The sequence below is a fragment of the Neopsephotus bourkii genome, unplaced genomic scaffold (genome assembly GCF_033783945.1).
Source record: "Neopsephotus bourkii isolate Nb327-2 ecotype Australia unplaced genomic scaffold, CSIRO-AGI_Nbou_v1 NB_1526, whole genome shotgun sequence".
Classification (NCBI taxonomy): domain Eukaryota; kingdom Metazoa; phylum Chordata; class Aves; order Psittaciformes; family Psittacidae; genus Neopsephotus; species Neopsephotus bourkii.
The window spans coordinates 6255018-6278790 of NW_026902002.1; the positions used below are offsets into that span (position 1 = coordinate 6255018).

General features: G+C 51.1%; 1 protein-coding gene and 2 long non-coding RNA genes across 3 annotated transcripts; 1 reads left to right on the forward strand and 2 right to left on the reverse strand.

Moving 5' to 3' along the window:
- Positions 1-1124: 1124 nt before the first annotated feature.
- On the reverse strand, positions 1125-21112 carry IGFBP5 (insulin like growth factor binding protein 5). Its single transcript, XM_061370174.1, has 4 exons — positions 20734-21112; positions 2166-2392; positions 1872-1991; positions 1125-1476 (listed from the first exon to the last, which is right to left on the reverse strand). The coding sequence occupies exons 1-4, from the start codon at positions 21062-21064 to the stop codon at positions 1345-1347; spliced, it is 810 nt and encodes a 269-aa protein (XP_061226158.1). The 5' UTR covers positions 21065-21112; the 3' UTR covers positions 1125-1344.
- LOC133221350 (uncharacterized) lies at positions 6702-8624 on the reverse strand. Its single transcript, XR_009727983.1, has 2 exons — positions 7602-8624; positions 6702-6919 (listed from the first exon to the last, which is right to left on the reverse strand). It is a non-coding gene; the product is annotated as an uncharacterized LOC133221350 (long non-coding RNA).
- On the forward strand, positions 20758-21878 carry LOC133221347 (uncharacterized). Its single transcript, XR_009727980.1, has 2 exons — positions 20758-20897; positions 21730-21878. It is a non-coding gene; the product is annotated as an uncharacterized LOC133221347 (long non-coding RNA).
- Positions 21879-23773: the final 1895 nt, after the last annotated feature.

Sequence of the window (23773 nt, forward strand, 5' to 3'; positions counted from 1 at the left end):
TTCCTCATGGCAGCGAAGGGTGGTGAAGAGTTTTGGCCCCAATTCCCCTGTCCTCATGTACAGATGCTTCAGCCTGGACAGTGATGGAGTATCTGTAGGGTCAGCTTGGATGCAGCCCTCGGCATTGGTGTGACCCTGATCCCACAGGCACTGATGCTCTTCTGTAACTCTGATCCCATGCTTAGTCCATCAGGTTATTATTCTTTGGGAGGGGCAGCATCTTTCCCCCTGCTTAAGAGTGAAGCCCTCCAAATTGCAGGTTTCAAGGCAAAGTTTTGCAAGGAGGAAAAGCCACATCAGTGCACACACATGCTTGCACACATGCACACAGGAAACAAGTGCTTCCACACCTGGATGGACAATGGTCAGAGTCCTGCTTGTCCAAAAAGATTTCTGACCTCCCATTTGAGAGGAACTGGATGGAGAAGGGTATCTTTCCTTTTTGGATGATTTCAAAGCCCACCAGTATTCTTGCAGGGGTATTCATGCCATTGCAGGAGCTGTGTTTCCCTCCCCGGCTCATCTCCAGACAAAAACCTAGCAGTCCCATGCCTCCTCCCGATGCGTTGAAATCTGCCTTGATCTGGGGCAGTCATTTGAGACGGAAACCAAATAGAGTCAAGTGAGTCCCAGTGATGTGGGGAGGAGACTCTGGAGGACTGCAGCAAGGAGGGAGGATGCTGGGAGCCACCAGGTTTTCTCTTGAGACCCTATAGACAAAAAATATCTACTCCTCCTACCTCCCAAATAAAATCAACCTGCTCGAAAGCCATACTGGAATATCACCAACTCAGAGAGCTTCCTACAAGTGGAAGCCTCTGCTCAAGCAGCAGGGAGGTGCAAGCAGCACTGGGAGAGGCACGGGTCAGTGCAAGATGGAGTGGAGTGGCCGCAACTGGTTTGTCCTTTCCTTGCTGAGTCCTTGTCGTCAAGAGGCTGCTGCAGATTCCGAGTCCTCAGTTTCTTCAGGGTTTGTTTTTCTCCTTTTCTCTTTTTCTTTTCTTTTTAGTTTTCTCTTCCTTTCTTTTCTCTTATTTTTTCTTTTCTTTTTTTCTCTTTTCTCCTTTCTTTTCCTTTTCTCTTCCTTTCTTTTCTCTTTTTTCCTTTCTTTTCTTTCTTCTTCCTTTTTTCTTTTCTCTTTGCTTTTCCTTTGTTTACTTCTTTCCTTCTCTTCCTCTTTTTCTTTTTTTCCTTTTCCTTCCTTTCTCTTTTTTCTTTTCCTGTCTTTTTTTCTTCTTACATGAGATGAAAGGAGTCGGAGTCCCGGGGCGCGGGGAGGTGCGGAGGGGAGGGTGGAAGGGAGCCTGGGTAGGTAGTGATGGGGCGGAGGGAGGGGATGTGACTTCACTCCACGTTGCTGCTGTCGAACGCGTGGCACTGCAGGTCTCCGCTCAGGTAGTCAGTCCCTGGCAGCTTCATGCCGTATTTGTCCACACACCAACACAACCCACGCTTCCGGCCTCGGGAGGGCTTGCACTGCAGAGACAACCAAGAGCAGAGATCAGGAGCTGGCCACCAGACGCTGTGTGGCTCCCTTGCGCTCGAGACCAGGATCACCACTGTGCTTTGCCCCTTTCACCTCAGCAATGCAATTCCCTGGGTAGGACCTAGCTCCTGCTCTCTGCTTTCAGCAAATCTCCATCCCCACTGCTAATTCACCCTAGGGTTCTCTGACTTTTCCTCCTCCCTAAAAAGTTCCTTCAGGTTGCTCGCTTCAGGCCAAATGGCACATGAAGCCATCAGCAAGGCCACCCACCACTAAACATGTCTTCCCACCAGCCCAGCAGAGGAAAACCTCCGTACTTTCCACCCAGGGCAGCAGCAGAAAAAGGCCTCCCTAAATGGGGAGCATCTCTCCACAGGGCTCTTACCTGCTTCCTCTTATAGAAGCCCTTTCGGTCACAGTTAGGGAGGTGGACGGCACGGGGAACCATCCGCTGGCTGCTCTTCAGCTCCTGCAGGGATGCCTCCATGTGCCTGCGGCAGGGACCCTGCCAGTAGGGAGAAGATGGAGTGTGAGAAGGGGAGAACCTCACAGCAAGCCTCCAGCTGCGAATGCCCCAGGTCCCCTGTCCCCACACTGGCACCTGCTCCCCAGGGGGACAAAGCCTTCCCACAGCCCCCTGCCCACAGGAGCCCCATGGAGGGAAGGTGAAGGCACCCACCAGCTCAAACTCCTGCCGGAGCTCAGGGATGACAACACGAGGATGCGCCGTGTTCTCTGCCATGCCCACAAACTTAGCCAGGGTCAGCTTCTTACGGCGGTCCTTCTTCAGGGCCTCAGCCTTGAGCTCAGAGAGGCGCCCATGCTTGGGCCGGTAGGCCTTGGGTGGGTAGGTCTCCTCTGTCATCTCCGACGTGGTCGGCTCCTCATGCTCTCGGGACTCCCGTTCTGGAAGAGAAGGGGTACCAAACTGTCAGGTCTCCATCATCTGACTGGGGCTTGCTTTGGCACAGAGAGCCTCCTGCCCAACCCCAGAGGACATCTTTGCATTAGGCAGCATAGGAACAAGAGACCAAATAAATCCCTTTCCCAACTGCTGCCTACAGCCCTGGCTTTACCCCACTGTGTGGGACTTGGCATGGCTTTTGTGTGATCCCCAAGCTCAGGATAGGAAGGTATCTGAGGGCATGGAAGAGTTGGGAGTGTAAGATAGGCTCCTACATATAAGACCACCATCGTCTGCAGTGTGTCAGTGTAAAAAGACTGGTGGAAGGTTTCTCTCACACCCAGTAAGGACCAGATGAGACACAAAATGTGCAGAGAAGCTCCCCTCTAGCCATGGTGAGAGGATTAAGTGACAACTTCACACTCCACCCCACCTAGAGATGGAAGAGCAAAAGCCAGGGATGCTCAAAGATACGACAACTCCAAAGTCAAGGTCAATCACATAGCAAAGCCACTGTTCAGCTGGGCAGACCTTCAGCAGCAATGCCAAAGTTTGGCTGACAAGTGCTGGGATCTCCTGGGAATTCCACTTGCAGCCCCATGCTGACAGGACTGAACCAGGCCCTGTCTGCTGGCACACACTAAGCAGCCAGCGAAGCGTGGGGTGACAGCAAAGCTGCCTGACTGCAGCTGCCACCAATGGTACTGACAGCACGTTCAGGCTCTGTCCATGGCAGTTGTCTTCCTATAGATCCCTCGGATCGCCCCAGCGTGACCTGTGCCGGCGGGATGCAGGCAGGGGCACTGTGTGGTTATATATAGGAGCGAGCTGGTGACAGTCTAAACTTAGATGACTTGTGACATTTAGTACAGCCACCAGAGTGAAAAAGGGTTATTTCTGGACTAAATTGGAATAGAGTTTAAAGCTCTTGAGGCTCCTGCTCTCTCAGCCCCTCGTTCCCAGGAACACTGCACTAACACCAGGCTTGTGCTAGGTCTGGCGGGTGAGCACAGCGAAACCCACAGCAGCAGAAGGAAAAGCACAGAGTCACTGAAATCCCTCCCTGCAAGGTGTCTACCACGACTCCAGTGAACCTGGCTCATTCCCTCCTGCAACCCTATGGTGAAGTCAGCAGGGAACTAATTTTGCCTCTCCTACCAACATCACAGTTGGGACAAAAGAAAAAGTCTTAGGATGAGAATAAAAACAGATAACCTCCCACCCCAACAAGGCAAACAGGAGTCTCTCTGCAGACCGGCTGCTTCCCGGAGCCCAGATGCCGCCCAGGGGGAAGGCAAATGCCTCTGCCCCTCCGGGCTGCGCTGGGGATGCCCGGTGGCGGGGGACAGACAGGCACAGACAGGGACAGGCGCGCTGCTCAGCGGCAGATGGCAGCACCGGCCCGTCACACACATCGCAACGGGGTCTTGGAGGTGGCCCAGGGGACAGGCTGGTCACTGGGTCCCCAAGCCTGCCACGGCTCCCCGTCTCTTCTTCCTCCTTGACAAGGTGAACCTGCCCTCTCCCAACAGAACCCGGAAGCTTTCCACGGCCACTTATTTGTTAAAGCAGAACTTCTCTTTGTTTTCTCTTTCCACAAGAATAGGGCTGGATCAGCATCTCAGACTCAGCACCCTCCTAACTGCCCACACCACTTAAATGACCCCATGCACCATCCCCAGGACTCACACATCTCTCCAGGACAGGGTCCTCTTGCTATTTTGCCCCACGATGTGCATATGCCTGGGGTTTCTCTCTTGCTGCAGGGCTCAAAGGCCCTACAGTTCTGGGCTCCTCTATTTTGAGGGGATGACAGACAAGGGATAGGGAATAGATTGTTGTAACTGGGAATGATCTTGTTCTCCAGGAAATGTCACTGTACAAGGTGCAGCAGAAGTGAATGCTTTGCCTCAAAGAAGTTGCAGCATCCAAGGTCCGAAAAGAGACCGGAGACAGCCGCAGTGACTAAGCCCTTCCACGGCAACGAAGCATGCTGTGATCTGTCCCGGGAATCCCCTCTGGCACACATTGCCAGAGCCACAGAAGGCAGAGCCAGGGCATCTACTGACCATAATTAAGGGCAGGATTCACACCGGGGCAGGCAACCCTGCAATCACACAAGAGGGACACAGCTCATTACCTCTGCAATAACAAACACGAATGGCACAGCTACCTAGGGAAACCTAAAATAACAAACAAGGCAGTGAGGGTCAGTCAGAAAAACAGCACGGGGTGTCCAGTCCCCAGGATTTGATGTGCAATGGGTGTTTGCAGCAGCTTCAGCCTCTGCAAACACCTTATTTCCCTGCTTCCCACAAGGTGCCCCAGAGCAAACTGGGAACTAATGTGGAGCCCTTTCAGCAAGGGGAGATGAGAAGGAGCCACAGGAGCCCAGGGCTCTGCAGAGGGAGCTGAGGGCTAGCATACATGGAAAGCTGCCTAGCTCCTAGCTCCAGTGCAGTGTGGGACCAAAAAGACACCTGGAAGAGACCCTCTTCACCCGCCCTGGCACCCATAGGTCAAGCAGGAGCACAGCAAGGGATGTGGTAGGCCTCCTCCATCTGCTACTCAGCAGTGGTGTCTAAGTTCAGGTCTTTGATTCCCAGTGAATTACCCCATGGATGCCTTGGAGGGATCCTTTTCATCCACCCTCTGATGATTTTTATAGCCTAATTTCCTTCAGCAACAAGGCTGAAGCACTCCCTGCTCACACACCTATCTATTCCCTAATTTGATACTAACAAGCCAATTTTGACAAATTGAAGGGCAGAGGTCTCTTGACACAGAAGCTTCTGACAAGCTCTGGGCAGCTGGTGAGGGACCCTGCTGATGCCAACACAGGAGGGAAAGGCAAAGCCAGGGCAGACTACACCCTGCAGTGCCCCCCTTTGGCTCCTGGCTGGATCATCTGCATCGGCCAGCATCCAGGACCAGACATACTTGTCAGCATCTCCAGAGCCCCTACACTCATCCTCACCCTCCAGCTTGCTCATTAACCTCCATCTGCTGCCCTGGCTGGCTCGTGGCAGGCAGCATTGGCACCGCTGCACCTCTGCTCCTGAGGAGATGCCAGCAGCAGCAACTCCCAGTTTCCCCCAAAGAGCCCTAATTGTGCCTGTCTGCAACTGAGGAAGGAGGCTGGGTTTCCTCCTCCCTTGCTGTCGGCATCTGGCCTGCTGCACAGCCCTTTTCTGCCTGCTCCCACCCACCTTGCCAAACCAGCGACTGGGTTTTAGGCAGGCGGCTCTTTGCACAGGCAGAGCATGCTGCATGTCTCTATTTCAGCTATAGGCACAAGGCATTGGCAGGAAGGCCCTGCTCACTGTGTTCCCAGCCTGGGGACACTGGGAAGCGGGAGGTGGTTTTCACACCTCCATCCCTTCTCAAGAGGAAGTCCCAGGCTCACTGGCCACACAGAAGAATGACATTGCTGGCCAAGACAAGGATGCTTGGTTACTCTGGAGATGAGACTTTGGCTGTAGCCATCTGAAGAGGATGCTGACTGTACAGCCAAAGCAGGAGACTAAACTCAACTCAAAGCCAGCCTGTGGCCTTTTGTCGGATCTGATGCTGCGGTGCCCACGGAGGACCCAGGGAAAAAGGGGTGAGCATCTGCATATGGTCCTGACACAGGCTAGGCCAGAAGGACTGTGGTGTGGATGTCCAAATCCATGCAGTCTCCCATGAGCCCTGAGAGACAGAAAATACTCATAGCAGCATGTGGACTGTCCTCTGCCCCAGGCTGAGGGCACCGTCCCTCTCCCCACTTTGGACTGACCAAAGGTTGCTCTCTAGCAGGAGCCATTTCCAACCCATTCACTCTGCCCCCACAGAAAGCATGCAGCGTAGCAAAATACCAGGCACAGTTCTGGAAAGCTGCAGACTGCTTCTGTCTGTCTGTCTGCTGTCCTCAACAGATACCACCTAGAGCAGCCGGGCACTTTCCTGCATCTGGGCCAAAACCCAGCCCAGGTGCTTCCACGCTTCAGATGCGTTGGAGATGTGTGAGTTCCCCACAGGGCAGGGGTGTGTGTTCACATGTGGGTGTGGGGCATGTGGGAACACTGCCTCCCTGCCTGCTGACTTCACAGAGCAGAGCAGGAAGCTTTATCCAAATGGCTGGAATTTCTGTAACATGTTTTCATTGGTTTCTGGCAGAAAGGTAGGAAAAGTATCTTATTGACTGTGGCTGGTTATGGTCCATGCTTGTTACTTCCACAGCCCACTGCTAGAGAACTTGCTGTCCTGTTCAACCCCCACCTCCCAAAGACACATACACCTTAAGAAAAACAAGCACGACCATAGCACAACCTTGCTGAACAGCCCTCTTGATTGCTATCATTATTATTACTATTTACAGTGTAAGCACTAACATAACACACCACTTGAGCAGAAAGCTGTTGGAGAAAGACTTAACGGGGATCTCAATTAAACTTCTAGCAGGAATGACAAACGTCACTGGTGGAGACCTTGAGAAGTTTCCCTGTCCTTCCTCCATCCCCAAACTCAGTCATCTCTGTTCAGAAGTGCTCACTGCAAGATGGAAATCAAGGCTTACGTTATCCAGGGCTGAAACATTGCTGGTTATAGAGCAGTCTCCCACTGAACAGCACAGTGCACAATGTCTCCGCTGTCCAATGGAGGAGGATTTACCCCCAACATTAAGTGCTACTTCCCAGTATGCCCATGACAGGCATACCCCCAGCTGCAGGACTTCACGAGTGATGGCACCACCCCACTTTTACAGTGGGCTCTTCGTAAATTTGGGCCCTGGTGGCAGCTGTCTTTGGATGACCCCAGTTTCCATCCCATTACTGCTTACAGCATGGTGGTTTCCAAATCTGGCTGGGTGATCCGCTTTCTTTTTGGAGGGAGGGAAAACATTTTGGGATAACACACCTAGGCAGCCGGTGCTGGTGATGGAGAAGGAAGAAACTTAGGGGAGAGGCAGAGAGAGAGAGAGGGATTTTTTTCTGCAGTTCCCATTGATCAAGACCCCAAAGTGCTAATCAGAGCTAGATCTGGACACTCCCTCTGAGCTTCACCCACAACAGCTCTCCAGCACAAATAGCCGCAGACTCCTATCTACGGTGGCTCCATTATCTGCCCAGCCCCACGCTGGCTGCTTGTGTCTTCTTACTGGACTTTACACACACACACGCAGGCAGAGGCAGTAAGTGCTGCAATCAGTGTTTGTCTTCCTCCCTGTACCTGCCAGAGGGGCAGGATCCTCCCATTTCTCCTTCCTCCCCCATCCTTTATGCTACTGCTTCTTGCTGGGCAATGTAAAGCAGCTCCCTGGGCTCCCTGTGGCTGGGAGAAGAGGAATGTTGGTGCTGTCCCTGAAATCAGCATTTTATTGCAAATCACGTTAGAGGTGTACCTATTTTTCTTCAGCCTCAGTCTTATGCAGAAATCTGTGCTCAGGACCCTGGCTGGTAAAAGCCCTGCTCATGCATTTCACCCAGCTGCCCTCCCCACTTGTCCCCACTACAGAGGAGGGGGTGTACCAGACCTACACCAAAACCTCATGGGATGGGCAGGCAAGTTCTTCTCCAGCCTTGGACCTGTGCCCATGACAGGAAGATAAAGATCCCTCCCTTCTGATCAGCACACAAGGGTCAGCCGCTGTGTTTGCGTGCTCAGAATGCAGGCAGGGCAGGGATGTGGAGTGAGGAGGGTCATCTCATCTCATCTTGCGCCCTTTGGCAGCTGGAGAGTACAACTGCGAAAAAGCATTCCTGAGCTCCCTGGAGGCCACGGGAATCAGCCCAGAAGGGAGCTTTCACTGCCCTAATGAGGAACAGCTCATTTACAGTCCCACTGCAGACACAACCCTAGCACAGCAGTGAATGACCCCCAGCCCTGTGCACAGCCCTGCAGGGTGGGCAGTGGAGCCAGCTCAGGTGCTGTGCTGGGGGCTGGGGTCACTGAGCCCAGATCACCGCCCTGGTGAGGTCAGGCAGTGATCTCAGGCGCCCGCCCAACCCAAGGCTGTCTGGCACCCACCAGAGGAGTTGCATCCAGGGCTGGGGATGTAGCCTCTGGCCAGTTCCCCGCTAGCCCAGGGTGTTGGCTGCTGCAGAGCCAGCTGCTATGTGCCTTGGACTTTTGACGAACTTTTGTGCTTTGGTGGGGACTCGGCAGCAGGCCGGCATGGCTCATCTAGCAGGGACTGGCGAGGGAGCACACTGGTGATGCTCGTAGGCGGTGAGAGACTGGGAGGAGACACCACACACTAAGGAAAACAGCAGCCCTGCTTGGACTGCCACCCCACATCCCACAAGCCCCAGCAATGTGCAACAGGCATTTATGACAGATCTGGGTTAAATAACACCCATCTACTAATACAGAAGTGTCTGGGCTTTGCTGGACAGCTAAATTCCTTGTCTAACTCATTGCAGAAATGCTGCACCCTCCAAATTGTGACCAGCTCCACCATTTGGCTTGGGTGCTGATTTTAGGGTGGAACAACATGTCTCGAGGCTGCAGTCTCTCCTCCTGTGCCTCCAATGGTCACTCTTAGGCTTCTGAAGATCTGAAGTTAAGAAAGATAAATCCTACAACCTCTTTAGTACTGGTCCCCTTGCAGTCTGTTATGTAGCTCTTACGGGCGGCAGTGACAAACTCTTTTACAGGCATAAGGGGTGGTGGTAAGAAAACCCAGACCCTGTGTTCTTCACTGGGAATTAGGTATCCCAACAAATGCTCACAGCGGCAAATCACCTTTGTGATTTGCAGAGCATAGAAGGAAGTCTTTAGCAGTCAAAGCATAATGAAGCGCCCACAAAAACACCAACTATACCCCACCATGCCCAGTCCCCTGCAAAGACATACGATCTGAGTCCAAAACCAGTCCATGTCCCAAAAGCCATACAAGCTTTTGGAAGAGAGCTCTGGGGTATTCCAGCACCTTATATCCCTGTGACAGCATGCTGAAAGTTGCTGGGACCTCACTCTCTTGTCCCACTGAGACACCTTTTAGGAGAAGGATACAGAGCAGTGGGACCAGGCTTAGAAAGAGGTGAAAAAGCTGCCACAGGGCTGGAAGGACTCAACCCTGGGTTAAGACTTATATCCATTTTATTAATCCAAGAGCCAAAAGGATGCTTGGGAACAACTCAGGAATACCTTACAAGCCTCAGAGAACAGGGGCGGATAGCAAAGGGATGTGCCACACTGTCGTACTGTGTCCTTTTTTTAAAGTTATAGTTTGGGCTCTGCTGAACTCTCCTGGAAGACCAGCTCTTTCTCAGGACAGGAATGTCTCTCAGCAGTAGAAACCTGTGGATGCAGATTCTGCTGCATCAGCCAGGCTCACCTGCAGAGCGTGAATATCAGGTGCTTGGGCTGCCCCCAAGTTCACACAGGATTCATGGGAAAGGGAGATCATTGTCCTGATGACCTCGGTGTTGTCATGCAGAGCTGGATGGGGGAGAAATACAGCTCAGTATGTGGGAAAGGAGCTCTGAAGGGAATCAGCTCATGTTTTGGTCTGCTCTGGAAGCGCAGAGCCTATCTGTAGGAACGGATCTCTGGGTCAGCACCACTTCTTCACAGTGACAGCAAGTGCCACGGAGGCGGGAGATGTACAGCTATGGGAACTGGAAGCATAAAGAAGGATCTGTGTTGCTGTGTGCCAAATGATGCTTTCCTGAGTTGACCTTTCTTGCTGCAGTCGCAAAATAATACTCCCTGGGAGCAACCCTCCAGTGCAAGCAGAAAAGCAGGTTTAGAAATGGGGAGCTCCATAATGTATAGGAGCTCCCTATACATTGTTAGATGTTAGTTTGACAAACTCTAAGCATCCTTGCTGTGCTGGAAGAGCCGAGCATGGGCACCAGCTGGTGGGCTTGGCTGCTTCTGATCTGGCATGTACAAGCAAGGACTAGGGCTCACTGAGAGGTGTTGTCTTTGATCCATCTCTTTCTCTCCAGAGATCTCCCAAATCTGCTATGATCAATTTTCAGCAAAGGCTATAGCAAAGGGAGTTTGCGATGCATATACATGACACACCAAGACCAGGTAAGGGTCTGAGTGAACAGGCTACATGGCCTCTTTGGGCTCTCACTGACAACCATTTCTATGCAAGAGAGAACCCAAAATGTCTAACCAGTAAAAGAGTTGGGAAACTTTCCAGAGCTTTTCCCTCTGGTTAAGAACATGAACAAACATCCATCCATTTCAATTAAATGAATGCCGATCATGCAAAATTGCAGGCACTCTGTTTCTAGATAGCTGCTGGTATCAGCCTGACATTTCCTGAACAAAGTTATCTTCTTCCAGTGAACTGAACTGCCAAGTGGAGAGGAAGGAAGTATTTCAGGATTAGATTTACATCAAGAAGCTCCTGTTGCTGATGCATTGATGATAGGAAGATAAAACATATTCCCTTCACATCATCTGGAGACTGCAGATGTTCCCCATTCCATATGCTGAAACTGCAGAAGCTGAGAGCTGAATTGAAGAATGACCGAGAGAAATCTAAATAAATCATCTTTCAATATCAACATATCAATACATGTTCTTCCTACCTGAAAAGATGAAATCATTCATCTTTCTTAGTCTTGCATCTTTTCCAACAAATTCACCCTAGTGGCATATTCCACTAGTTGTTATAAAGGAGGCAAAACCCCACCAGGCTGTCAAGGAATTAAGAACAGAAAAGAACAAAAAAAGAAAACTCAGGGAAAAAGACTGCATGGCAGTTTCTGCCCAACTTACAGTAAAGGTGAGGAAAATCTGGAGTAACTCTTAACAGCACCACTGAACTGTTTACCAGTAGTTTCTGCATGGGGCTTACCTGTGTCATAAAAAGGAAACCCTACTTAGAAAACACACACGCTTTCGAATCTTCTGAATAGAAACAAAAGGGTGTAAACTGCTCATCTGGCCATCAGAGATCACCTGAAAAAAATCTTGCTGTGTCCTTAGGAAAGAAGGAGGTGTGATGGGTTGGAAGAGAACTCCAATAGCATCCATCAACTATAATTATCATATGAGAAAGAAGAGGACATGGGACTTCTTTGGATGCAAGCAGCTGTACAGCACTGATGGGGGAAATGTCACCAGGGAAAAGATTAGGTAGCTTTGCCCTCTTGAACTATGTAGGGTCTGTCTCTAAAACTCAGCTGAAGGTTGGTGTCAATATACACAAGCTGTCAAGAAACCTGGACTTGAAAGCAGGATGCTGCCCGTATGCTGATGCTATTCTGATCACTGACACTCAAATCTGACAAATCATTGTAGAGCCAGGTGCTTAGAAGACCTTAGAAGCATAACCAAGAAGGCTGTTGCTGGTGACTATTAAAAGCTGGGATATCACTGTGGATATTGTAGCAATACTATGAACACTGTGCAACTGACGGGAAGACTGTATTAAAGGAGATGATCCTGAGAAGAGGATGTACTGTGAAAGTAGCCACTACAGTTTATGCTAAGCTCTCTGGCCTGCTTACGGATGAGGCTAGCTTTTGCCTTTTGGTCAGCATTTTGAACCTGATTTAGCTTTATATTAAGCAGAAGCTTTTAACAACTGACTTACTGGAACTGAATCCAGGAGATGGTACTCTCGCTGGAGGCTGGTAGTCTCCACCAAAAGACCCATCCCCACTTATGTTATATACAGCAGCCAGTAACTTGAAGATCCAAGAAAGCCAAACCCTTTGCTTGCCTCGAAGAGAGGTGAAGACACATCAGATGGAGTCTGCAGATGCATCTGTATCAGGTGCAGGGTGAGAACTGGTGGAACACCACAAATATTTCAGGTGTGCAGCTGTGATTGCAACCTCCAGCCTAACCTGGATTAATTTCTAGGCCCTCAGCCTGACTTTCACAGCTCTGCCTTAAACTAGATGGAAAAGATGTGTGAGATCACCCATTGCTCAACTCTGTGTCAGCACCAGATGACATAATGTCACATGTACTGTCCAGCCTGACTTTTACAAGTTCCGAGCCATGAGATTTCCACCTCTGCCCTCAGGACTCCTTTCTACTTTCTTAATGGCTCCTTCTCTCAGAAAGCCTTCACCTGGAGTAGGCCTGCTCATTATTTAATCTCTCAATCCACCTAAGCAGTACCACAAAAACGCAGCAGAAGTTTGATGTTCACACTTACAATTCTGATAAGCAGTAACTTGCCCAAGCTTGATCCTGGCAGGTGACTCCTGGCTCTCCTAACCATTTCCCTCCTTACACTAGATCACTGCATACCAATAAACCAATTCCCTTTGGTCCAACACAATGCAAAGATGCTTTTCAATATTAAAAATATGTGTCCTTTGATGGAGCAAAGGGTACAGACCTCCAGTCTGTGGTGTGAAATTCCAAGAAAGACAACTGATCACCCTTTGCCAGAGGGTTATCAGGTCCGAAGCCTTTTTGGAATGATAAAATCCCTGCTGCACTTCTTAGTTCTTCCAGCAACTTCAAGCCACCTCTACTATTACAAAACCAAATAACTGAACACTGAAATGGTTATGAAATGATGCAGTAAAATTTCACCCATTTCTGCTATTTCTTTGGGAAAGCAGAAGCCACAAGTCAAAGCAAAGTGGCTGTATGCTACTGTGTATTTAGACATTATTAAGACATAACTGTGGCTGTGGCAGCACCATAACTGACTGCCGGACAGGTATAAAAACTATGCAGTCCCTCCTAACATTCTTTCCTTTTCCAGCATCTCTTTTAGATTAAAAAATTAGAGGCAGGTTCTATAAGCCAGTTGTTCCTGGCTTAATTAATTACTAGATTTTTTTCATTAGTCCAATGCATAACATCTGATCTCTTAAGCATGAATACTAAACGGGTCTGTTGATTTAATTGTCTTTGGAGGTTGAATCCTATCTGAATCTGGAAAAAGAAAATATTTCTACTGGTTTTCTACAAACGGAATTATGACTATTGGCCAACTTTGCACCCAGAGTTACCTTTAAGACACATTCCCTCTCTTGGTTAGCTAAAGGATCATTTCCTGAAGCATCTCTTAGGGTTACCTTCTTGCTTTAAATAGCAACCAGACCAGTTATCTCCATCAACATAACAATTATCTCCATCAGTCAGCCAGCTGTGTCCATCCAACAAGCAAACAAACCAACAGCCCCCAGGGTAGACAGCTGCTAAGCGCTTTCCAATCCTACCTAATCCAACATAATCTTCTGCTTTGGCCTTGCAGACCTTCAAGGACTGAGGTGGCTGGCTCCCATGGAGGAGTTTAGCAGCCCCAAAAATTTGTGATGCTTTGGTGCTCAGTATCTTGCAGGATCAAGCCCTGCCAGGCTAATAGGGAATGATGTGCCAATTGGTGGTGGGTATTGACACCCCTTTCCCAAATTCTGCATGAAAGAGGCAGTACCACTGGGGTGGAGGCATTGGGAAAAACTGTGAGAGTATCTGAGGGTTCTACAGGATGAGGGTAATAGTGAGAGCAAGGCTTTATGTGTACAACACATGAAATGCCCACTGACTCCACAGGCATACATTTAAGATGCCTCCTCAGGGTTTAGCTTGTTGACCGGATCTCTCTCCCCCCAGGCAACATTTGGACCTTCCTGCAGGCATTGCTCAGTGCAGGTATGGTCTTCTAGCCAAAAGCTGGTATCTAAAAGACGTTGATTGAGGGACAGTTAGTACACTTGTCCTGGAAAGATCATAAACAGACAGGAGACCCGTCAAAACATGTTGCGAAACAGCTTCCTTGAGTTCCTTGAGAGCAAATTTGCCCACATCAAACCAACAAAAGTCCCAAATTTCTGCAAACACAGTATGATGGCTCCTGCTGGGATTAACTGCAAGCAGCGGATTGACACTGAGGGATTCCCTCAGATCACTAACATCAAAGAGCCACCTCAAAACTAACATTTTGCTGAGAGTTGCCTTGGCTACACAGCTGAGGTAGTAAAGCGTGTCTTGGGGGGGGCTGAGTGGGGAGAGATGGGGATGTCACTCCTTCATCACTAGATGTGATGTGAGCCTTCCAGGAAGGGCTGAGGCATCAATCACAACCCATGCCCAGTGATCTCAAACAGGCAGGTCCCAGGCCCAGGAGTTATGGAACAGCTTCTACCCCACTCTGTGTCCTACAGGAGACCCAGTGTGAGGGCTCTTGCTATATGGACCCAGTAGGTACAGGTTTTAGGGGATCCCGGAATGCGGGCACCAAATATCCCTCCTCCTCCTCGCCAGCAGAGCTTCCTCATATTTCAGCTACACCCGTCTTGAGGATAAACAGATAGTATCTATCTTTCTGCCTGTAAAAAATCTCCTTACAAATGACTAGGTGATTATTATGCTGGCTGCCAGTGAGTTCACCCAAGCCAAACTCTTTGGATCATCTTTGACTTGTGCGTGCACCATGTCTTCAGTTCCTGCTGCTTCCTCCTCCTCAATGCTGGAGGTTATTTCTCCTGCCCTCAGCCTGGTACGTCTTAGCAGCTTTGCTATCTTTTCCCAATTAAGTTCTTCTTCTCACTTTCCCAAAGGTCAGTTGTTGCTGCCTGGGCAAAGAGAAGTTTGAAGGGTCCCAGCTCCTTCAGTGCCCCTAGCATGATCTCCACTGATGCCACCAGCCACCACTGCCTTCTGCACATATCCTGCAGCCCTGACATGGGGCAGGAGGTGGATTGGCTGCCCTCTGCAAACTGCAGCCTCTCTGCATCTTCACTGGGATATCTGTCAAGGTATTTAACTAATGTAGACTTGCTCTATTCCAAAAAACACAAGCCACTTCCAAGCACAGGGGGTGAGTTCAGATCCACACAGCTGTCTGGGAGTAATATCTTGCATCTATCTCCTTCCTTGCCTCCTGTTGTTTGATATGCTCACCTGCTGCACCTCATTTCTCAGCCCTCAGTGGGTGAATAGGGTAGGCTGGTCTGTATGCCAATATCTAATCTTGATGTCAAAATACCGATGTGCCACTCATAAGCAGAACCACTCCACCTAAGAGAGGTTTGTGTGTGCTGCCTGGAAACCATTCTGCCCAAGAGACAAAAATGCTCCGTGTGTGTATCTCCACACATTAAACTATTGTGCAGGCATGTGTGGGTGTGTCAACATGGTACATGTATATGTATGTTCACAGGCATATCTTTCCTGTGTATGTTAATCCTGCTGCTCTGCAGCCCACATTGAGGGCAGGTGTGTTCCAGCCAAATTCTCCATTTATGTCTGACCTTAAATCAGCACTACTAAGTGCCTGGTAAAAAAAAAGCCAGGATTTGATGTGTCATGGGTCCTTTTATCTCCCCTGTAACTGAACAGAGGTGAAACGAGCTGCAGCTGTTCTTAGCAGCTCACCTGCTGAGCAGCGGAGGCGGTGGAGGCTCCTGCCCCCTTCCCAGAGTGCTCCCAGGCTTTCCACTTTAGGTGAAGAGGACAGAGAACCATCCCCACTGTAAAAACTCCCACAGCTACTCTCACATCTGTGATGTCTTTCAGCCCAGCATGAGTAAAACTTCCAGCAGACGTTAGGAGGAAGCAGAGGACCACACTCTGTGCAAGGCAGTGCCTACTCGCTTCTCCTCTTCTTCCTCCCTGTCTGCCCTGACGCACATGAGCCAAACTACACAACAAAAGAAACCGAGGGCTGTCTTGAAGCTGGAACAAAACATACCCGAGCTCTCCTACTCCTGTCTTCTGGGCCTGAGGAGACACCTCTACCCGCAATCACGCAAACACTTCCAGTCGCACACAACTCTGGTCACACACTGATGTGCCACAGCCACCACGGACATCTGGGTACAGGATGCTGGTGCTTAAATACTGACAGGAGGAGGCACACAGCCACCTCTCAGGTTTGCCGGGGCTCCCATTTAAGGCCAGCCCCAGTTCTCCCCTGCAGCAGTACAGGCTCTGGAGGGGCTCCCTTCATTCACCTGGAGCGGGTCCAGGCTGACAGCGCTGTGCGGGAGCTGGGGACCAGATCTATCATGAATGCACACACGCACAGAGCCATGTCTTTTCTCCAGTGAACTCTGCTGGCACCAGGCAGGAATTTCATTTGGATCGACTACTTAATATTCTCCCTCCTTCCTTAGAAATCAGGCTGCAGCAAAATCTTTCCAGCCAAGGCCCCTCCTTTCCTGTTTGAACCACCCATCCCTCCCTCCCCCGTACACACACCGCAGAAACCCGGCTCTTGCTGGCACCTGATGGATTTAATTCTTTTTTTTTTTTTTTTTTTAATATATTGTTATTGTTGTTGAAACTTCAGATCAAAAGAAAAATGGAGATTTTCCTGTTTTGGATCTGAGGCTTTCCAGGCCTGTTGCTACTAGCTTTTGCCTTGACAGCTCGGGAGCTGCTTCGCACAAAGGACCTGCCGCTTGCACCAGCCGGGTCCCTCCCTGAGCAACACATGGCTGCAAGACGGTGCATCCCAAGCACCCCGCTCCCATGACCCCTGCCCTAACCTTGACCCTCACTCTGCACCCCAGACCTCAGCTGCCCACCTGTCCTGCCACATCCCCATTGCTCACTCCTGAAGCCCTGCGTCCCTGAATGGGGAGCAGAAGAGCATGGGAACGAGAAATGGGGGGGGGGGATAAGTTGGGAAGGGATAAAGACTGCACCAAACACAAGATGCAGGAAACTTGGGCTTGGTAGCGCTCCTACTCCGCCTACTTCTAGCTGACGCAGCAAAGACGATTTTCTTAGGGCTAATTCTGCAACCCCCCTCCTTTCCCCTCCTGGTTATCGTTGGCTCACAGTTTCGTGCGGAAACTTGCCAAGTCTTGCTCGCTTTCTAGAAAGTGAGCAGGACTAAGAGAGGAGAAGGAAATATTTGACAACCTTTGTTTTTCCACAAGCCTTTTTAAGGGCAGCAGGCTCCAATCTGTGCCCTCCGCTCCCCGGCGCTCGGCCTGACCTTGCTGTCTCAGCAGGAGGAAGTCTGGCAGGAGCATGGGGCAGAAAAATGGAAAGACATGGTGTATTTCAAAGGAAACCTAAACAAAACAGAGAAAGCCCAGAATCCTGCAGCCTGTGCCATAAATGAAGCTCATTCATGTTGTTTTACCAGGAACAGTCCATTACAGCCGTAATGTTTGGCTTTCAGCAAAGGACAGTTGTGCCAGGAAGGATTACAGGGACTGTCCTGTCAGTACCTACACACTGGTCTACTTAAAATGAGCCTTACCAAAACCCTCTAATCCCACGCTTTCTTTCATTTCCGACCTCTCAGCGACCATTAACATATTCTGCTCAGTAGGTCCAGCATTTGTCAGTACAGCTGTGCCCAGCTTAAAGATGAGGAAACTGAGGCATGGTACCCGGGAGCATCTTGTCCTCAGGCAAGACATCTGGTCTACAGAAGAGCCAAGCCCAGCCTCCCAGGCTTGGGCTCTTATAATACCACTGGTTGCTTCTCCACCTCAACTATAAAGAGGAAAGCATCTGTGATTTTGAGCTCGGCCAGTGCCAAGAGCAGAAATAGATAGAAATGCAGTTTGATCTAGTCCTCGCTGCTGTCACATAGTTTATTTTGCAGAGTGCTGATTCTTTCTCAGCAGTTCGCAGCTCAGGGCCAATTTTGGTCATTGACAGATGGGAGGGCCAGGCCAGCTTCCCCAGCGCATGGTCCTGCACTGCTGGCCAAACTGGCAGAGGCCAGAAAGTTCAAGTCAAACTTAATTTCTTTCCTTGCCTCGTTGCTTAGGAACACGCCTATGAAAATATACTTTGTTCTCGCATTCTACCAGTCGAATGCCAGGAGTTTTTTTCCTCTCCCATCCTCAGGAATTCCTCATTTATTTTTTGTTTCTTTTTTGCAATCTCACAAATCTCAAGAGGAGCCTGCTGGTCTCCCACAGCTTCTTGCAGCAGCCTTTTGGATCCAGGCTCATCTCCCGTCTGTGAACAAAACCTGTCAAAAAGAGCCCCCTGCAGCGCTCAGGGAGTCCAAACTGGAAGCGCAGGTAGTGCCAGGGGGTGGTTTTGCAACCAACCTGCAACCTCTTTCCTATCCCTCTCTCCTTGTTCATTCAACAGGTGCTCCCCATGCCAACAAAACCAAACCCAGTAATATTACAAGGTTTTCACACAAAGCACCTGCTAAAGGACTAGTTTCCTTGGGAAGAGCAAAGCAGGTGGAACCAAGTTAGATTCCTGCTGGGAATCAAGCACCACAGCTTTTTCAGATGCCTTTGGTCTGCATGGGGCACCTGTGTCATGGGCGGAAAGATCAGCCCTTGTCTCCTCGGTGCTGCTGGGATTCAGCTGCACAGCTTTGCCTTCCCGAGCACAGCGCCTGCTCCTGGCTGCGCGCACACACGCGCAGGGTAAATAAACACCGGGGATGATGCGCTCCCGGATACTTCACATAGCTCTGCTGCCAGCGAGTTATTGCCCAGCTTCCCGGGCTCCACGGCAGGAACGCAGCCTCTGGCTTCGCCCTGCGTGGGTCCCCTCCCAACCCTCACCCCTTCCAGCTCCCCTTCAGAAAACCAAGCTCAGCTTTGCTGTTTCTGCATAGCTTTAAGGGAGTTTGGACATTTGTTGTCATTTGAGGGAGAGGGGAATTTATTCACACATAAGTTGGTTTTGCTCTGAAGGATGGAGCATAGCAACACAACCACTGCCTGCAAGCAGCTAAGGGGAAAAATAATAAAACCATCAAGATTTATTAGGTGCTAGGAAGGAGGAACGGATTCCCATTGCGCGGGTATGAGCAGAAGCTTGCTAACAAGCAAAAATGAGTTTTTCATGGAACAAAAAAAAAGTGGGGGCCTCGTTTCTGGGTTTGCTTTTTTTTTGGCAAGTGGTCCTCTGGTCCCCTTGAACATGCAGAAACTCCCTGCCTCCTCTTCACCGTGTGGCAGAAATACAAATGTATTTGGAGGAGTAAAGGGAAAGTGTCCTTGAGCAAGCTGCAGGATCCAGAAGTGGGAGTTAAATGAGTGCCAAAGAGGAGGAGTGCTTACTTTCGTGCTTTTGTCACGTGCAAAGTGCAAATATTTCAGAAGCCTGGCTTTGCACTGGCGCTACCACACCAGCCTTCGTGCTTGCTTTTAACCTGTTCTGCTTATTAGCGACACCATCATTATGATTTGCAATCGCAGATCCCCTGCTCTCAGTGCACCTGCTCTCTTCACCTCCCTGGACTAAAACCCACTGCCCAACAAAGGCATCCAGCAGCAGGCAGGCAAGAGGAGAGGGCTGCAGTGATGGTGAGGGGAAAGTGGGAGTCTGAGCAACAAACGCCAGGGTGCTTGAGAACTTTGGGGATGGGGCAGGTAGTTGCAAGAAGGTGCCCTGCCCTCCCCTGTATGTCAACCTGCAGAGGTCAATTTGGGCCCCCCAGCAAGGTGGAAGATATGGTGACAGAAAGGGGTCAGGGAGAGGATGAGGACTGGGATGCAGGAAAGATGTAAATGATGCAACTGGGGAACGACTGGGATGCAGCTGTGACTAAGAGGGTGTACCTGGGAGGTGGCGGAAGAAAAGCTTTCCACTGGGGATAGGGCAACCCAGAGGTTATGATTTAAGCTGGGGTTGGGGGAGGCTGTGAGATGATGCAACAGGAGGTTCAACAAGGGCATGGATGCAAACAAGGATGGGAAAGCAGTGGGGGGCATGGAAGAATAGCAAAGAGGGTGCAAGAGCAGCTGGAAAAGATGCAAAAGCAAATGGGAGGGGTGGAAGAGCAGCTGGAAAGATGGAAAAATAAGGTTGAAAAGCAATAGGGGGATGACAGAGCAGACAAGGGAAGTGGTGGTGGTGGAGAAAGAGCCAGAAAAGATGGAAAAGAACCATTGGGCTTGGAAAAGCTGCTGGTGGAAGGGGTGGGGAAGGAATGGGGAAATAGTTGGAAAGATGGAAAAGCAGCTGGGGCCTGTATATGTGTGTATATGAGAGAAAAAAAAAATCAGGCAGAAAGATGTAAAAGTAGCCAGAAAGATGGAAAAGCAGCTGGTGGTGGTGGAGATGAATGGAAGAACAGCCGGGAAGGCAGAAAAGCACACGGCGGGTGAGGGGGGATGGAAGTGCAGCTGGGGAAGAGTGGGAATGGAAAAGCGGGTGGAAAGACGGGAAAGTAGCCGGGAAGGCGGAAAAGCAAGCGGGTGCATGGAAGAGCACCTGGGAAGATGAAAAAGCAGTCGGAAGAATAGGAAGGCGGGCGGGGGGAGGGGGAGCAGGGAAGAGCAGTCAGTGGGAGGGAGCAGAAAAGCCAGCGGAAAGATGGAAAGGGAGCCGGAAAGGCGGAAAAGCAAGCGGAGGGGAAGGAAGAACACCCAGGAAGAGGGGAAAATGCAGCCGGGAGACGGTGGCGGGGTGCGAAAAGCAAGCGAGCAGACGGGAAAAGCACCCGGGAAAGATGAGGGAGGGCGAGGCGGGCGCCACTCACCGGCCTTGGCTTGCTCGCGGTAGCTCTTCTCGCTGAGGCAGACGGCGGTGCCGTGGAGCAGGGCGTGCAGCGGCTTCTCTTCGCCCTGCCGCGGGAGGCAGCGGAGCCCGCGGGCGCAGCGCTCGGTGTAGACGCCGCAGGGCTGGCCGGCGGGCAGGGCGCAGGTGAGGCAGCAGCCGCAACCGGGCTCCTTCACGAGCTCGCAGCCCAGCGGCGGCGGCGGGCACAGCGACAGCGCCTTGCCGTCGCAGGGCTCGCACTGCACGAAGGAGCCCAGGCACCGCGAGAGCCCCGGGCAGGCGCCCAGCAGCACCAGGAGCCGCAGCAGCATCGCGGCGGGGATGCTGCGGGACGGGGTGCGGGGGATGCCGCGGGAGGGGGGCGCCGCGGGCGGGGGGACGGGCTGCGCTGGCTTCCCGCTTGCCCCTTCTGGGGCGAAAAAAGAGAAAAAAAATATTAAAAATTCAAGAAGGGGCGGAAAGCGCAGCCCCTGGGTGCAAGCCCCCCGCTCTGGGGTTTATTCTCGGGGTGCTAGACCCTCCTGCTTTGCTTTTGGCGTTGGGAGAGGGGGGGCCTCTAGGTTTGCTTTTTGTCTTTTTGTCCGTTTTCTCCTTTCTTTTTCTCGTCTCGAAAGGGGGAATTCGCACAGCAGTCTCCGGGAGCGCAAAAAGAAGAGGGGGAAGGAAGGAGGGGGGGGGGGGGGGAAAGGAGCAAAGCCTGCAGGGGTTGCACAGCCTACAGGTTGCAGAGGGAGGCGGAGGGGAGCAGGGGGGTCTAGGGAGGTGGGACGGCGGTTTCACACACTCACGCGCACACACACACTCTTCCCAAAGGGCTGGGAGGAGGCAGGGTGGGAAGGGAGCAAAGTTCCTTGAAAACCAGTGTCCTGCTATTAATGCATCAAAGCAGTCAAGAGGGGTAGGAAAAAAGAAACCCAACACGCAGCAGAGGGAAGAGGGGATGCAAAGCTCCCCTTCCCTCTCTCTTCTTCTGCAGGAAGAGAAACAGTCCCTCCCGACGCAGCGAGGTGCTGGGAAGCCTGGTATGAAGCAAAGTTGTGTTTCGATCGGCTCTGTTCAACCCTCCCGCTTTCCTCTTCCAGGATTTGCAAAGTCAAAATAAAGCCGGAAAAAAAGAAAAAAAAACTAGAAAAGGCAAAAAATTTAAAAATATAAAAAAAAAGTTTTCTGCAAAGTTGGAGTGTTTTGTTGCAAAGTCTGCAGAAGAGCGGTAAAAAACAGGGGGAAGGGGAAAGAAAAAAAAAAAGGGAAAAAAATGAAAAAAAATCCACTTTGTAGATCTCCCAACACTTTTCCCCTGGAGAAGTTTCTAAAGAGACTGAATACTGCAGAACAGGCTGTCTTTTAAATAGACTGCCCCTGGCTGCCTGCCAGCCCCTCGCTGCAATTTGAGATCCCAATGACACCTCAGCTTGACTAGGTGCCAGCAGCGAGGGCCCTATCAGTGCGCACTCGAGCCGGTGGGGGTGGGGAGCGCCGCTCCTGACTTCTGGGCTTCAAACCCCGGGCACTGATCAAGGATAATATTATGAGGAGAGACAAGGGGAGGAGGAGGAGGGGGAAGGGAAAGGCGAGGATGGGGAGGGGAAGAGAAGAGAGGAGGGGGGAGAAGTTCAGATCTTCACGGTTTAAGCGAAAGAGAAAAGGAGAAAAGTGGTTGCAATTGGGTTGCACAGCAGCCTGTGGGGAGTCAGGGAGGGAGAGGTCAGGGCTCTGCATTTAGGGGCGGGTTAGCAGGGCTTGATCCTGCCTCAACTGTATGCTGTGCTGGTGGGGCAGGGACCCCCAACTGCTGCCTGGGGGGCTGGGGGCCATCGGAGCGGGGATCGGGCGTACCCACCTACCCCTCAGCTCCCAAGGTGAGCACAGGAGGGAGATGGCTGGATGCGCGCCAAGGAGCCGCTCTCGCCCGCCCTGGCCTGGGAAGGAGCCTTTGTGTGTGTGCGGGGTGCCCAGCTCGCCTCTCCTGCCCCTCTGCCCGGTGTAAAACCGCAGTGAGGCTCTGCCCAGTGCCAGGGTGCGCCCATGACACTCCCAAACAGCAAGGGTTAACCCCGCCGGACAGTGAGCAGGAAGGAGGGCTGGGCTGCTTGTTAGAACTCTTAGATTCCTCTTTGGAAAAGTTCGCAGTTGCTTAGGGCATGCCAGAAAACAAGGGGAATTTTGCCATGTGAAGTCCAATTTGCACGTTTTAGCTCATTCTTCTTCTGCCTCTTGCCCTGCACAAGGTGGGGAGGGAGAAGGGAAGAAAAAGTGCTTTGCAATGCTCATCCTCTCTCTTGGGCAGCGTGGGGTTGTTGTCTTTTGTTCCACCGCTGCATACCTAAGGGTTACAGCGCTCAGGGCCGTGGTCCTTCGCACTTGCCTCCCTTAGTGCTCATGCATTGCTAGGAGCGGGGAAGCTGGAAGCGTGGGGAAGGGAATCTCCAGCATTGCGGTTTGCGGCCCGTCCCGGCAGCTGTGCACCGGGTGTTACACCTGGAGCAGTAGGATGAGTTGAGCCCGCCGGCAGGAACGGCAGAGCCAGGGGCTACGGGCTCACTCAGGAGCGCAAGCACAGGGTTATCGACCACGGCAGTGGGAAATTAAAAGCGTTAAATTAAAAGACGGTTCCTGGTGAGGTTTATGTGCGATCCAAGTCTTCCACCCCCCGCTTCCACATGTGCACACACTCCTCCAAAGCCTCATATTCCACAGGTTTCTTTTTAGATCAGTCATCTGTGCAGCTGCATTGCATGGATTTTGCCACTAGAATGCACCCTTATCTATGGTAAGAGAAGAGATGGTTGCTTAAAAGCGTTAACTCCTTCTTCTCCAAAATTTTCACTCTTAAGGCTTTTTTTTTTTGCACCTCTGAGGTTTTCCTTGTTTTACTGCCTTCCTACCCCGTGTGGACTGTGTAGTAAAGATCAGCTTTCCCCTGTTCTTCCCTCCTACCCTTAAAAGAACCCCGAAAGTTGCATTTCTAAGCCTTTTATTTTCTTCTTTCTACCAAGAGGGTTTCCAGAGGTTTTATTTAA